The sequence below is a fragment of the Colias eurytheme genome, chromosome 25, assembly GCF_061535395.1.
Source record: "Colias eurytheme isolate Ceu_HAF_F1 chromosome 25, ilColEury1 Martin Lab GWU primary, whole genome shotgun sequence".
In the NCBI taxonomy this organism is placed as follows: Eukaryota; Metazoa; Arthropoda; class Insecta; order Lepidoptera; family Pieridae; genus Colias; species Colias eurytheme.
Window position 1 is genome coordinate 6,269,298 of NC_143004.1, and position 14,502 is coordinate 6,283,799.

The 14,502-nt window shown below is 33.6% G+C and overlaps 1 protein-coding gene across 2 annotated transcripts in view; it reads left to right on the forward strand.

The window, feature by feature from the left end:
- The first annotated feature begins 1,511 nt into the window (after window positions 1–1,511).
- The window catches only part of LOC149897696 (E3 ubiquitin-protein ligase RNF123-like), a 29,995-nt gene continuing 17,004 nt past the window's right edge, over window positions 1,512–14,502 (forward strand). Inside the window, exons 1-16 of one of the 2 annotated variants that reach the window (XM_090116485.1) lie at window positions 1,512–1,642; window positions 2,071–2,182; window positions 2,363–2,432; window positions 2,845–2,987; window positions 3,366–3,559; window positions 4,251–4,376; window positions 4,799–4,949; window positions 6,259–6,390; window positions 7,499–7,681; window positions 8,225–8,377; window positions 9,038–9,147; window positions 12,026–12,144; window positions 12,555–12,608; window positions 12,785–12,888; window positions 14,038–14,157; window positions 14,371–14,492. In XM_090116485.1, coding sequence (XP_089972611.1) covers window positions 1,512–1,642; window positions 2,071–2,182; window positions 2,363–2,432; window positions 2,845–2,987; window positions 3,366–3,559; window positions 4,251–4,376; window positions 4,799–4,949; window positions 6,259–6,390; window positions 7,499–7,681; window positions 8,225–8,377; window positions 9,038–9,147; window positions 12,026–12,144; window positions 12,555–12,608; window positions 12,785–12,888; window positions 14,038–14,157; window positions 14,371–14,492 — 2,024 coding nt within the window. The remainder of the gene's footprint in view (window positions 1,643–2,070; window positions 2,183–2,362; window positions 2,433–2,844; window positions 2,988–3,365; window positions 3,560–4,250; window positions 4,377–4,798; window positions 4,950–6,258; window positions 6,391–7,498; window positions 7,682–8,224; window positions 8,378–9,037; window positions 9,148–12,025; window positions 12,145–12,554; window positions 12,609–12,784; window positions 12,889–14,037; window positions 14,158–14,370; window positions 14,493–14,502) is intronic. The other variant, XM_090116486.1, reaches the window with a different exon arrangement.

The window sequence follows — 14,502 nt, forward strand, 5'->3', positions numbered from 1 at the left end:
CAAATAAAATAGATTCGAGCATTTCATGGACGATTAATACTTGAATGGCCTGTTTTTGTTATTGAATACGACACACAAATGGAAGGAATGAGGAATAAATACGAAAAAAAAATAATACATTTGATTTATGAGCTTTACTAAAACTATATTTAGCTTGCTTACGTGTGTTAATCACAAGTTGAAATTATATATTTTTTAACGGTACAATTACATTCAACGAACATAGAGCTAGAGCAAGAGCATTATTTCGTGATCTTTTAGTGTAAACGAAAACTCGTATTAAGTGTTGTTCAGTATTATTGATTTTATTGCATATATGCAAATTCTATAGAATGCAGAATCTTTTCGAACGCACTAAGAATGCTCTACGCCTATTTACAGTAAAAGAATTTGACATAAAAAAGTAGTGAAGTCCCGTGTCCCGTAGTGGGGTAAGGGCCAGATGCATTATTCATACATCTGTTTCACTGATCGATTTTCTTTTAGGGACAAGTAGGTGATCAGCCTTCTGTGTCCTGCCAGACCGAGACATTTTTTTTTCTTCGTCTCCACCGGGAATCGAACCCAGGACCCCTCGGTTCTACGCTCACGCGTCAACCACTGTACTAAGGAGGCGGTCATTTACAGTAAAAGAATTTGCCATAGTGGGGTTAAAATGAGCATTCTCTCGTTTGATTATCATGCTGTGTTATGTGTTAACATTAACATGTATAACCAAAAATAATAATGAAACCTAGCCTTCTATTGAGGAGTACTGTCAATAAATGACACACAATCATGACATTATAATGACGGACTTATTTATTTTGATAAGCGCTATTTTGAAAACATTTTGTAATATTGTTTTTTTCTTGAGATTTATATCAATTGGCCGTAATTAGGAAGAGGTAAATTATATGCAGATAATCATGTATGTAATAGACTAATATTATATACAAAAATATATACAAGTAAATTCATATAAGGATTAAAAATATCTCATTTATAATATATCTTCTCCTTAAAGATTTAACTGATAAATATATGAATATAGCCTTAAAAATAGTTTATTATACTCAATTTTAAATTTACATCGTCTTTGCACGGGTGTTATTAAGCATATTAAATACATTACTCTTGAATCTCTATCTAATAAAACAGCCCACTTCAAAATTCACTACTTAGTTTTAAATATCTAAGCTTTGATGTAAGCTTACAGAGGGTCAGAAAGCGAGAATCGATTTTATTTTACACTAGTGGTCCGCCCCGGCTTCGCCCGTGGTACATATTTCGCAATAAAAGGTAGCCTATGTCCTTTCTCGGGTATCAAAATATCTCCATACCAAATTTCATGCAAATTGGTTCAGTAGTTTAGGCGTGATTGAGTAACAGACAGACAGACAGAGTTACTTTCGCATTTATAATATTAATATAGTATGGATAGTATGGATTATATAGCAAATATATCTGTCTATTACCTAAAAAAAATCTGTTTTCTCTGGCACCCTTTATTGTTCCCAGACTAATCAGTGATGATGAACGTTCTCCGGTCGATGTTTGGGGTTTGTAGCAGTTCCGCTGAGAAGGGGGAAGTCCATGACATGATCAAGAAGATCTTCGGAAGTGAACTTGTCATGAAAGATAATACAGATAGGAATAATCAGTAAGACTGACTAATTCCTTCTAATTACTAAGTATCCTTATAATTATTTTCGATGGTAACGAGTAAAGACCTATTCAAACTACAGCGGTATCCTCTACCGCCATGGGTAGCGGTATCCCGATGGGCACGCGATTAAATCTCTTACGTAGTTATAGAGTCTCTAATCGCGTACCGAACCGAGTACGGTATCGAACAGCCGATACCGCTGAAGTTTGAAGCTAATGATTCTGAATACAAATGCTGTATTTAATAAACAATATCTACGAACTAGAAAGGATCGGCAAGATCGGTGTTTGATTGATAATTGATAGATTGTTCGATAGCAAACTATAAACTTTATTGGATATTTCGTAAAGAAAAGACGTGGCATGAAGCTTATTTCAAATACTATAGTTTCAAGGTAAGATTATATCTGAATTTGGTTGCAGGCGATCGAAATACGTGAGCCACATTCGTGAAAATCTCCCAAAAATGCTGGACGCCAAAATATTAAGCCCTAAATCGAAATCATTGAAAAAAGTTCCCCAAACAATATCAGAGGTACTCATTATAATACCTATCATATTTTTCTTAATAATAGTTTCGTTTTATCTGATTTTTGAAATTACATGGATATAGTAAATCAGGCATATAAACTTATAAAGAATAAAAACATGTTACTAATAAAAGTATACATGCTAACTTTAAAAAATAGAATTGATTTCGAAAGAAATTTTTCAGAACGCTGAATCAACTGACGATAGACATGGTCGCATTGGTCCAAAAATAGTCGTGTTTGACGCATCGACAGGTAAGCTAAATTTCAATTTTTAGTACTTATACTTTCTTAAGTAATTACCTACTCAATTAAATGATTCTTACTAGACACATAACTTGAGTTTAGTGCCTACTTGATATGAAGCACAAAGTCATCAAATAGTTTAAATCGTTACTTTTTGTTCAATTAACTCGAGCAACAAAAGTATCAGACAGACAAAAAAATAAGGTCATTAAATATTTAATATGGGTATCAAAATATAAACGGGCTAGCTAATAATAACTTAAAAAATTATGTTGAGTCGTTCTAAACCTATATTCCGGAGTAAGAGACTTAAATTATAAGCTTGTTTTTTAATAGATAAAACATAGACACTGCATTTAAACTAAAAATCTTAAATTTAATAGTAAGTCTGTAGTTAAATCAACTCTTTATTCAACTTAAGGAACTGGTAGACTGGTCCTTGTTGGAGACGAAAGGGTCAGCGTTCAGGGCTTGTCCAGTTTTGCGACAATTAAGGCAACAGCATGCGTCTTCGCTGGCAAATGGATGTATGAAGTTCAGTTGGGAACGAAGGGAATTATGCAAGTGAGAAACTAGAAGATAGAACTTATTTTGAGATTCTGATAACAATGCAGGGAAATTATTTTACTTCAGACAACAATGTAGTTACAGTTAAAAGATCTTAAAATAACTTAAAACTACGACCCATATTAAGCGAATCCTACATCCGTTATCTCTATTAGCGCTCAAGGTTCAAATTCAAATTCTGTCTGTCTCTTCTTTACGCCATATCCACAGAATGTGATGAAACTTGATTTTTGTACAGGGATAGCTTAAGACCTGAGAAAGGACATAAGATAGGTTTTATCCCGGAAATCCCACGGGAACGGGAACTATGCGGGTTTTTCTTGTTGAAAGCTAGTTTTATTATAAACGTTTTAAATTCCTATCGTCGTATTGTAGATCGGTTGGTGCACAGCAGCCTGCACGTTTTCCATGGACACAGGAGTGGGGGATACGGCAAATTCGTACGGCTTCGATGGAGGCAGGGTCAGGAAGTGGAATGTGGCCACATCGCCGTATGGGCAAGCTTGGCTGCCTGGTGACGTCATTGCGTCCTGTATAGATATGGATAAAGGGACTTTGGAGTATTTCAGGTAGCATTAGTATTAAAAAATTAAAAATAGGTGGTTAACAATTTAGGTGTTGTTTTTAAGCTATTGCATAGCTTCTATCGCGGGCCTTGAGCGCGGGGACCGATTCCAGAAATTCCGTAAAGAAAAAACCTCACGCTCCCCACTCCGACGGACACGGAGGTGTGGCTTGAAGGCATACCATGCAATAGCTTTACCACGGCAGTCCCCGAGTGCCACACGTCTTTTTATAAAGAGTCATAATATTTCGTTTTGTAAGCAGGTATCTATTTATTATTTTAAGATTGATTTCTCCAGATGTTAACATACTTGAATGTTTTGTATATATTGAAAAAAGCTCACTATAACACAATACAATGAAAGAAAGAGAGATTGAAAAATCAGTGATAATATATTAGCTGATTAAATTCCCCCAGTTAAAAATATTTCATACCACTGCCAATATTATAAAAAGAGGTGTGGCACTCGGGGACTGCCGCGGTAAAGCTATTGCATGCTATGCCTTCAAGCCACACCTCCGTGCCCGTCGGAGTGGGGAACGTGAGGTTTTTTCGTTACGGAATTTCTCGATTCGGTCCTTGCGCTCAAGGCCCGCGATAGAAGCTATGCAATAGCTTAATAAAAAAGAAGAATTATTTAAATATAGTAATTAAGAAATTATAGGCTCTGCTATGTTTTTATCATATAATTTCAGGAATGGAGTGTCACTAGGCGTCGCATTTGACAAAGTGACTCACGGCTCTGGACTCGCATACTTTCCCGCTGTTTCTCTAGCTATGCAAGAACATTTATATGCCAACTTTGGGCATGTGCCGTTTGTGTAAGTACATAACATATGTAGTAGGTAAGATAATAATAATTAGTATGATTGTGGCAAACAATCTTAAATTATATCTGTATGTAGTTCATAAGAAAAAAATAAACATCATTACAATTATTATTTTTGTAAATTATTACTTTGGTAATAAATAAATAATTAATTCGATTGTTTAGTCGAGTTCATCAATTTCATCAAATAGTTCCGCTCAAGCTTGTACGAACTTACAAAAACGCATCCTAAGGCTCGTATTTCATATGTACATAGACTTCAAATAAGACCACGGGCAAAAGCTTATATTTTTAAAGCTTATGTAGGTATTTTATTTTAGTACATACTGCCAAAAATGTTCTTTATAGAGTAATGAACGTCTGTACATCAAATATATTTATAATATTCGTAAAGCTTATCTGTTTTCCAAACAGATTTCCAATAGACGGCTACGCGCCTCTCCAAGCCGCTCCAACCCGCGACTGTGTACGAGCATCGCTTCTATTCAAATCTGTGGACGCCATTTTGGATGAATTAACGAGATTATCGGATCTGTCGCCGCCGGTTATTGCGAAGAGTAGCAAGGTATTGAGCGCATTTTATTTTTAACCAGCCTCTGAAACAAAATAAACACTGCACGCATTTTCTTCCTTATTTCATGGGCCAATCTTCACAATTGGCAGCGTTGGGCGAGTAGAGGCAATCACGATAGTATAGAGGCACTAAATGTCTATGATGGGCCGTCATTGTAGATGATTCTCATAGTCATCTTCGTCGTAATTGCGACAAACATCAACGATCATTTGTTTGACCAAATGAAGAAAAATGGTATTTCTAAAACTAAGGCAATTCTTTATTATTTGGTTTGAAATAAATTTATATTTAATAGCGACGTATATGTTTGGTTAAATGATAGATGAGTTTTTAGCTAAACAAGTCAAGAATTAAGTTATTCTTCATTTTTTGATGAAAACAATACATCGTAGCTTTTACCATGTACTAAATGCAGTTAATACAATAATTGTTATCAGTATAAAAATTATTGCATTAATTTTAGTTATTACCTTCAAAATATTAATAATGGAAGCTTTCGTCTATCTGCAAAATGAAACGTCACCAATATTTCACGGTTCAATTTTCTCTACTGGCAAGTTAGGAATCCATCTTTTGCACCTGGCTTTCGATTGCACTCAATCTTGAGAAACTAAAGTTATGAGTTTGTCTTTAGGTATAAGATATATTAGAATGTACTAGTTGTTACGCGCGACTTCGGACGCGTGGTCAAAGGAAATACATGGCAGTGAGTTTTTGACCGAGGTTAAAATTGCCTTTACTATCACCAGGGATAAAAATCGTACCATCAAATCACTCAGTTGCGGCGTGAAAAGACAAACAAACAAAAATATAATTTTCGTACTTATTCATAATTTCAGGTAAAAATGTATAATGTCGCATTTATATACAGGGTGTCCCACTATTGGTATACTAAGCGCGAAAGGACTTATAGTTTTGCATACACTGATCACGTAAAAAATACTTAAACAACAAAATAACGTCAAAAAAATTTTGCTAAATTTTTCCTGAAAATTCATGTTTTCTTCTCTAGCTTAGCGCAGCCGGCATATACCGTTTCTCTAATGTGAGCATTTTGTCTATGAAAACATAATCTTAAACGATAGGTCACGTGCTGGTGGCAAAGTTGGGCAGGTTGCTTGTTATGGGTGTACAACATAGAGTTTTAAAAATACATCTATTTGAAAAAAAATGCGTCTGGAATTTTATAAGTATTTTTTACGTAATCAGCGTATGCAAAACTATAACCTCCTTTGAGCTTAGTATACCAACAGTGGGACACCCTGTATAAGTAATTTGAATAGATAATTACCATTTTTAGGTGAAATCAGAATCCTCTAAAATCGAAGTAGCCCTTCGTATTCACAGCACAGACTCGGTCTACTCTCCACGCGCATCTCCACATAATATGCAAGACGCACAGGCGCAGGATATGAAGAAAATGTCTAGAAAAGTAATTATTATAGTCATAACAATGAAAGTATAGAGTCCAATGTAATCTAAGAGAATAAAAAATTTGGAAAATCCAAAAGTGCACGCCTCATAATTTTTTTTTAATAAATATTTATTAATTATTATTTTTGTTTATTTAATAACAATTAAACCACATCGAATCAGACCCTGAAAAATGAAAGGGTTCTATTCCTGAGCATACTCAAGCGTAAGAGAAAAAAAAAGACTCGATTAGTAAAATATTTCGGTCGCTATCGTGTTAACAAGAAAAAGGATCCGCACATACAGACACACGGACGTCCAAGACAGAACTTTTTTAAACTGTTTTTTAACTAGTTTAAATAACAAAAATGACATCAAAAATATCATGAACGTTAAAAATAGTGTTTTTTCTTAATATGTGTGTGTATGTATTATCTTACAAGTGCAATGTATGATACTACGACATTTTAAGTTTGAAAAATCAGATGTTTTGCGCGAAGTGACAGTAGTACCCACCTCAACGCTTCGCTTATGAGGCGTGCAATAAAATTAGTTCAGTAAAATAAAACTTTTTAAGGTCGAATGCGAGTCATTTAAATTAGATAATGTTGGAAGCTATTGCTTATCTAATTTGACTAAAGTACCTGCTACTTTATTAATTTAATATATATGTTTGTTTGCAAACTTAATAATTAGCATGTAAATATAATAGAAAATTAGATAGTCTCGCGGACACATGCCTGTAAATAATAACATTACATTCAACAAGTCTCCCGATTGATGCGACAACGCTCTTTAAACTATCTCAAATAAATCGAAATTGCATAATTTAATCATAGTATTATTCCCCTTATTTTGTTCTGCGTTCATTTTTAAACTTCATTGTTTTTGTAAAGAAGTCGAAAGCAAAAATAACAAAACCTATATCAATTTGTATTATAATACTAGCGGTCCGCCCCGGCTTCGCCCGTGGTACATATGAAAAATAGATGTTGGCCGATTCTCAGACTTACCCGATATGCACAGAAAATTTCATGAGAATCGGTCCACCCGTTTCGGAGGAGTATGCAGACTAACATTGTGACACGAGAATTTTATATATAAGATTTACAAGAGCATCTTTTCAGGCCTTCCTCATGTCTTTAGCTCGTCTCGTCATCATAGAACTTGGTGGAGTTCTCAAATTATCATATGTGGTGGTGTCAGAATTACTGCCCAGGTTTCGAGTCGCGTTGGGGCTGCCTTCTAAAGGGTTGATAGCGGAACAACACGCTATTGAGTTTTATACGAAAGCAAAGGAACAAAATTTTGTAAGTTTTTAATATGAACAAGGAAAACTTAAACAAGTTTTAAAATAAAGATACCAAAATCGTCGCCTTACTCCATGACGTAACGGTATTGCCATGATGCGACCTTGAAATTTTACTTTCAAAGTGCCTAAAGAATAACTTATGTCCTTACAAGTAGTAAAAATGTTAGTAACTTCCATTTATTTTGTTAGTTTGCTATATACAGAAAAATGCAGTTTAAGAAATTCATCGCGACATCTTCGATTAATTGAGGGGAAATATGCCTTCAGCACAATTATTATTCTATTAAAGATTAAATATTTCTAGATGTGTGATAATCATGAGACCGAATATTCTTAATATTATAGTAAAGAAACACACAATTCACTAGATCCACTTCTAGATTTCTAAATAAAGAAGAAATGCAGTTCAATCAAGAAGTAACAATACAAAGTATAAATTCTTAATATTACCCTACTTAATATTGCTAGCCTTCTGTGCTAATATATTCCTTAAAACAGACCAACCAAAGATTAATCATACTTATAATCTGTTAAATTTCAGTCTGGTCTATCGGAAAAGTTCCTTGCCCAGCCACAACCCAGACTGTGTGGTCTGCTCGAATTGTTATGGACATTTCTGGATGAAGCAGCGTTGTGTGATATTTTGGAACACTGCGTGGTTCGCGAATGTTTGATGTTCGATCTGGTGTCGCCGGTGCGTGCGTATTGTGTTTAAAGTGTAGCCACAGATTACCTACTACTAATAGTTACTATGTATAGAAGAATAAGAAGAAACTGCTTCTGTTAAAAAATAAATAAATTATATAATTCTTTAAACGTAGATTTTTTTTATGAAACACTGACAGTTATGTTTGCTGTAAGTATATATTTTAACTATTATCAAACTGCTAAATATAATATTATACATGCGGCTTATATAAACTCAAGTAAACTGTGGTACTGTCTTGATATACCTAATAAATTGCGTATACCCATTGTACCTACGTTAAATTGTAATATTGATAACTAATAAAAATATTATGTTTTCAATGAAAAAAGGCACATAATCAATTTCAAAGGGTTTAGGTAATCGAGATTTTCTATTTATATTCTAGACTAGCTGCACTCCGCGGTTTCACCCCCGTTGCTCCGCTCCTGTTGGTCGTAGCGTGATGATATATAGCCTATAACCTTCCTCGATAAATGAGCTATCTAACACCAAAATAATTTTTCAAATCGGACCAGTAGTTCCTGAGATTAGCGCGTTCAAACAAACAAATAAACAAACTCTTCAGCTTTATAATATTAGTATAAGATTTTAGAGCTACAGAATCGCACGTGGCGTGCCCCAATTTATATGTAAATCATATTTCAGGATATGAACTTTAGCAAACAAATTGAAGGTATCTACGTGCTCTGCGGACTAATGCAACACAGAGAGACGCGGCATCATCTCGTCAAATATGTATTTTTCAATAAAATAACGTTAGTATGCTTCTGGAATACTAATAAGTATCTTTTCTACTCTTTTTTAAATGTAGGATCTTAAAGGATTGTATGAAATGGGTTTTTTAAAGTTTGTCAAAGAGTAATAACTAATTTCTGTCTGGTTATTCGACTTTTAGAAGATCTAGGCAGAAGCGAAAAAAAATCAATAATACATACAATGAATTAGTCTTAAGGTGATGAATTAATTTTTCTAACATTTACGGCCCTTTTCAAACCTTCGTAATTTTTATATTATTAAAGTTGTCGTGATGAAAATTCTTGACAAGAAAGTTCAATAGTAACACAATACGTCTACCGTTTTAGAAACATGATTCCATGATATTTTCTCGATAGAAAAAAAATACAAAGTTATCATTGTTATTTTTTTTTAATCTCTGGCATCTTCAAAATAACAAACGTAAAGTTACGACTTTTTGGATATTAACTATAAAATATAAAACCTATACGTCTACCGTGTTAGAATTTTGAAATATGCGATGGTTTTGAAATAAACAAGAAATACTTGAAATTAGCGCGCGACCAGCCAATATAGCGAGAGCCGCCCTGTACCTTCCTACCCCGATCGCTGCACGAGTCATTCCCGCTACGGCCGTCACACGGGGAACTTGTATCGCTCGCGCAATCGTAAAAAAGGGTGACAACACGATAAGACAAAATGAGACAAATGGGGACAATAAAGAAAATAAGAAGAAGAAACATAAAGGTTGGAGGAAAAAGAATGCTTACAATTGGAACAAATTAATGAAGTAAGTTGGTTTTATTTTAAATTTGATGATAATTGTATTATAGACGATGTTTGATATGTACCCCTGTTTTAAGTACATAACGAATGTGTAAGATTTTTTCATTTATAGCATAAATAATCTGTTCAGAAATCCGGAATCCAGAAGGAAAATAAACCCACTGATTGTTCACAATTTGAATCCACTCCTTCGTAAGTACCTTTATTCAGTCAAAAATGTATGTTATCAAAGCTCTACTGGTTTTATCGCATGATTCCATTTTTAGCAAAAAGCAACAAAGTGCAAAGAAATAAAAAATCATGGTGAACTTAGTGGAAGTATGGCGGACATAATATGGAACAGGAGCTCATTGGAGTAGTATTATATTTAAAAAAAATACGAAATAATTTCAAGAATTACATTTCTTAGAAGGTGGTAGATAAGTATGTTGTATAAAGAATTTGATGTTGATATTTATTTCATTTATACTTACTACACCTGTGCGGGAAATTGCTTAGTAATAAAACAGGTTTATATTCATATTTACATAGTAATGTGAGTTTTCATTTCGAAAAATTTTGTGTAAGTATATTAAATTAAGTTCCTGGGTGATCTGGAAACACAATTGGGCCCGGAAGATGGCGCTGCAGTCACTCCTCCTAATGACATGAACCGATTTGGATGAATATTTGTGTGCACATTTCATTTTTGTGTGATGATTGGTTGATTCGCTTTCACATTAGCTAATATTATGTATTTTTGTTGTTAGAAAGTAAACTTAATTTAATGTTTATAATACATTATTATTGGTATAAATAAGCCAGTGTTCGTCTCACATTGCTGTACCTGCCTACCTACCCTACCAGGGCCTAACTTTGTTCTGGCTATTTTATTTTGATTATTTGTAATGAATAATTACAATTATAATAGAGTGCAAAAAATAAATACATGCGTCAATATATTTTGTGTTTTTTTTAAACAATTTTTTTATTTAAAAAAATATTATTCCGACCGCGGCTTTGCCCGCGTGGAATTAGATTATATCGTGAATCCTGTCTTATCCCACAGAAGTGTTCAGTTCGGATAAAAAGTATCCTATGTGTAAATCCAGGCAATTAGCTATATTTTATCAAAATTGGTAATGTAGTCTTGATGTGATTAAGTAACAACTAACAAAAAAATATACAAAATAACATCCAAAGTTTCGCATCAGTTTTACTGTATTAGTGATATCTTCCACTCTTGACTTTGACTGAGAAGAATTAGGGTTTATAACTTCTTTCAGAAATATTACCTTTCATTTCTGGGCATGATGTAATATCTACGTCAGCATCAAATTCTATCTAAATCCATTCAGTAGTCCGCGTTATTGAGTACCATTTCATTTTTTCAGAGTAACAATATTTTTTGTTATTTTAAAGATTATTTATAACCTGTATTATTTTGTAATAAAGTAAACATTACGAAATAATAATAATTAAGTATTAATAATGTCTAAGTAGTTGTTAAAAAGAAGATTATTTGTTTATAAGCAAGAAAATAAAACCAATAAATCAACAATTAAATATATGTATAAGAATATTATAACTGTATGACGACTCCATACATGTTTGTCCCGAGTCGGCCAGCGGCAGCGCGGCGAGTTTGCAAGAATGACTTCGCGCACACCCGCGTTCGCGATAGCGAGCTATTAGACTCCGCCCGCCAAGCAGTAGATTTTTTTTTGTGTATCGTCTTAATGGTAACGTTCTTAACGTTCTTATACGTTTAAATATGATGATATTAAAGTGAGTGTCCTCGTTATTTATTCTTATAACAAAGAATACAAATTGTCTACAACAGTTTTACTTATTTCTCTAAAGATAATACGATACATTTTTTACTCTATCCATCTTGGCCTAAATTATACATTTACTAACTTTCCGCCCGCGGCCTCGCCCGCTTTGTCTAAAACCTAATAAATTATATACTAAAATGTTCGTCTTGAAACACTCTATCTATTAAAAAAACGAAAATCCGTTGCGTAATTTTAAAGATTTAAGCATACATAGAGTCAGAGAAAGTGACTTTGTTTTATACTATGTAGTAGTACTTATTTGCTATTTTATTCATTAAATCTATATTGTTATTAGATTCGATAACTTCATGAATGTGAAATGCCCGGATGATAGTGTCCTAAAGACGGTCGTTCGGAAACCTTGGTGGCAGAGACCGACGCCGGTTCAAGGAGAGACTGATCCTAGGATAGCTGGTTAATATATTTTATTTTAAACATCTTCAATCTTCAATGACACGAAAATGTTCAATAAAACGTAGATTCTGTTATTTTTGAAGTAGAACTTCCATGGCTTTTTAAAGTTCAAACACCTATATCTAAACGATTATTAATTTGACGATGACGATTGCTGTAACTATTTAATTATTATATGACAGCATAATCTTTTTTTTATGTTATGAGGAGGCAAACGAGCGGACGCACTGCCTGGTGGTAAGCAGGTTGCGTCGCCCATAGACCATGACAGAGGTTATGGTTGTTGCCTACCAGAATAGGGTAAGGGGGAAGACGGAATTAAAATCTAATCTAATTTAATCTGATCTTTTAACTCAATACAATAAATATTATTAGGTTGATATTGATTGCTTCGTAATTATGTTTCGCAGAAATGACAGAAAAGGGCATGTTAGGTGGTACGAGCATGTCAGGTAATATATTTTGTGATTCATCTTTTACTATCTGTTGAATGGTCAATGACTAAACTTCATAAGGTTTTTAACAATTTTGAATACTTCTGTATAATAAATATAAATAAATAAATAAAGTGGCATCCTAACAGATCACTCCAAATTTTTTTATGTATGTTTGTTTATGATGTATATGTTTTTGTTTTTAGATAAATATAAAAAACAAACAAAGGATGATTCTCAACTAGAGGCCCAATATAGAGAAGATTGTGATAAAATTACACAAGCAATTGCTCCTCTCGAACGTGTACAGGTACATTCATATTAAGGAATTCCACATTATCATTTCATATTCCAATCTGAATAAACAAGTTGTTTTTTATCAGACTCATAGGAATATAATATAGTATAAGAAATACAAATTCAGCAGTTTTGAACGATTTTAAACTGGTTTTATTTCTAATCTAATCTAAAACCAAACAGGTCAATCATATAGGTTAGCTCTTATTTTCTATCTAATGTAATAAATGTTCTAAATGATATGGACTTTTTTAACTGGCATCATAAAGGGAAGCGGCTCTACATATTTCTGCTTATTTAAATAACCTAAACATCTAGGTATATATACCTATAGATAAAACAATACATAGCTAATGTAATCAGTGACTACTGTGACATGTAAAAGTAATATATCTAAACTAGCTGTGCTCCGCGGTTTTACCCGCAGTGATTCGCTCTTGTTAGTCTTAGCGGAATGATATATTATAGCCTTCTTCGATGAATGGGCTTTCTAACACTCGAAGAATTTTTCAAATCGGACCAGAAGTTCCCGAGATTAGCGCGTCCAAACAAACAAACAAACTCTTCAGCTTTATAATATTACAAGTATAAATTCACAAATTCTCGGGAGCTGCTCAATTCTGTGGAATGTCAGTTTCACGCGTGAGCTGCGAAATTATTGTTACGCACAATAAAACTTTAATTTTGTAAATTGAACCGCTGAGAGATAAAACGTGACGTACCATGTATAATGTAGGGTTTAAACATGTAGTGGAAGGAATGTTGAAATAATTAGAATAAAGTCTAGATACGATTTTTCGCCTCTGCGAATGTTCATGATGGGCGGTGGTAACACTTACCATCAGGAAAGGACTATAACAAAGACTATGATAAAACATATTATGTATTTAGGTGGCGCTTATTATGGTCTGTAATAGAAAAAAAAACCATTTCAAATAGAGCTTACAAAGTTTTAAAGTTTGTAGGGTTAAAATTTCGCGTCATGAAACATGAAATAACCTGATACTCAACAAGACGAATTGATTTTGTTAACTTTTTTAATTCTTATAAATATGATTACAAAATAAATAATGTTTCATTGAATGGAACAAATAATTTATAGTACTGCGTTTTGTTATACACTTTACTGTGGTCTTAGAAAAAAATTTTTTTTTTTCTACAGTTGGAGTTTCTGTTAATGCTTCTGGACAACACAGATGGCACGAACATGGTTCCATCAACTAGAAAGATCTTCTTGGAAAAGTTCAGAAGATACATCATGGATAACTGCATATTGGATATGGTATTACTTTTATGCAATAAACTTATTCAAACCTATTCACTCTTGCTTTAATACCAAAAATATTCTGAAAGCGCAAGCTTCGTCGTTTTTCCTTTTACGAATAAATAAAGTTAATTTCCTTGAGAATTTATAATGTCAAAATTAACCTATTTTCATAAACATAAAGAAATTAGCCGAATAGATTACTGGAATTTCTGAATAAAAAGCGTCCAGGAACATTTATTTCAGCGTTTGTTCAACGTGTCCCGGAATTCGCCCGCCATTTCGTGGTGTTGCCACGCTCGACTGCTCACAGCGGTGTTACAGTTGTGGCATGAAAATCCACTTGGAAACTCGTATGTATTA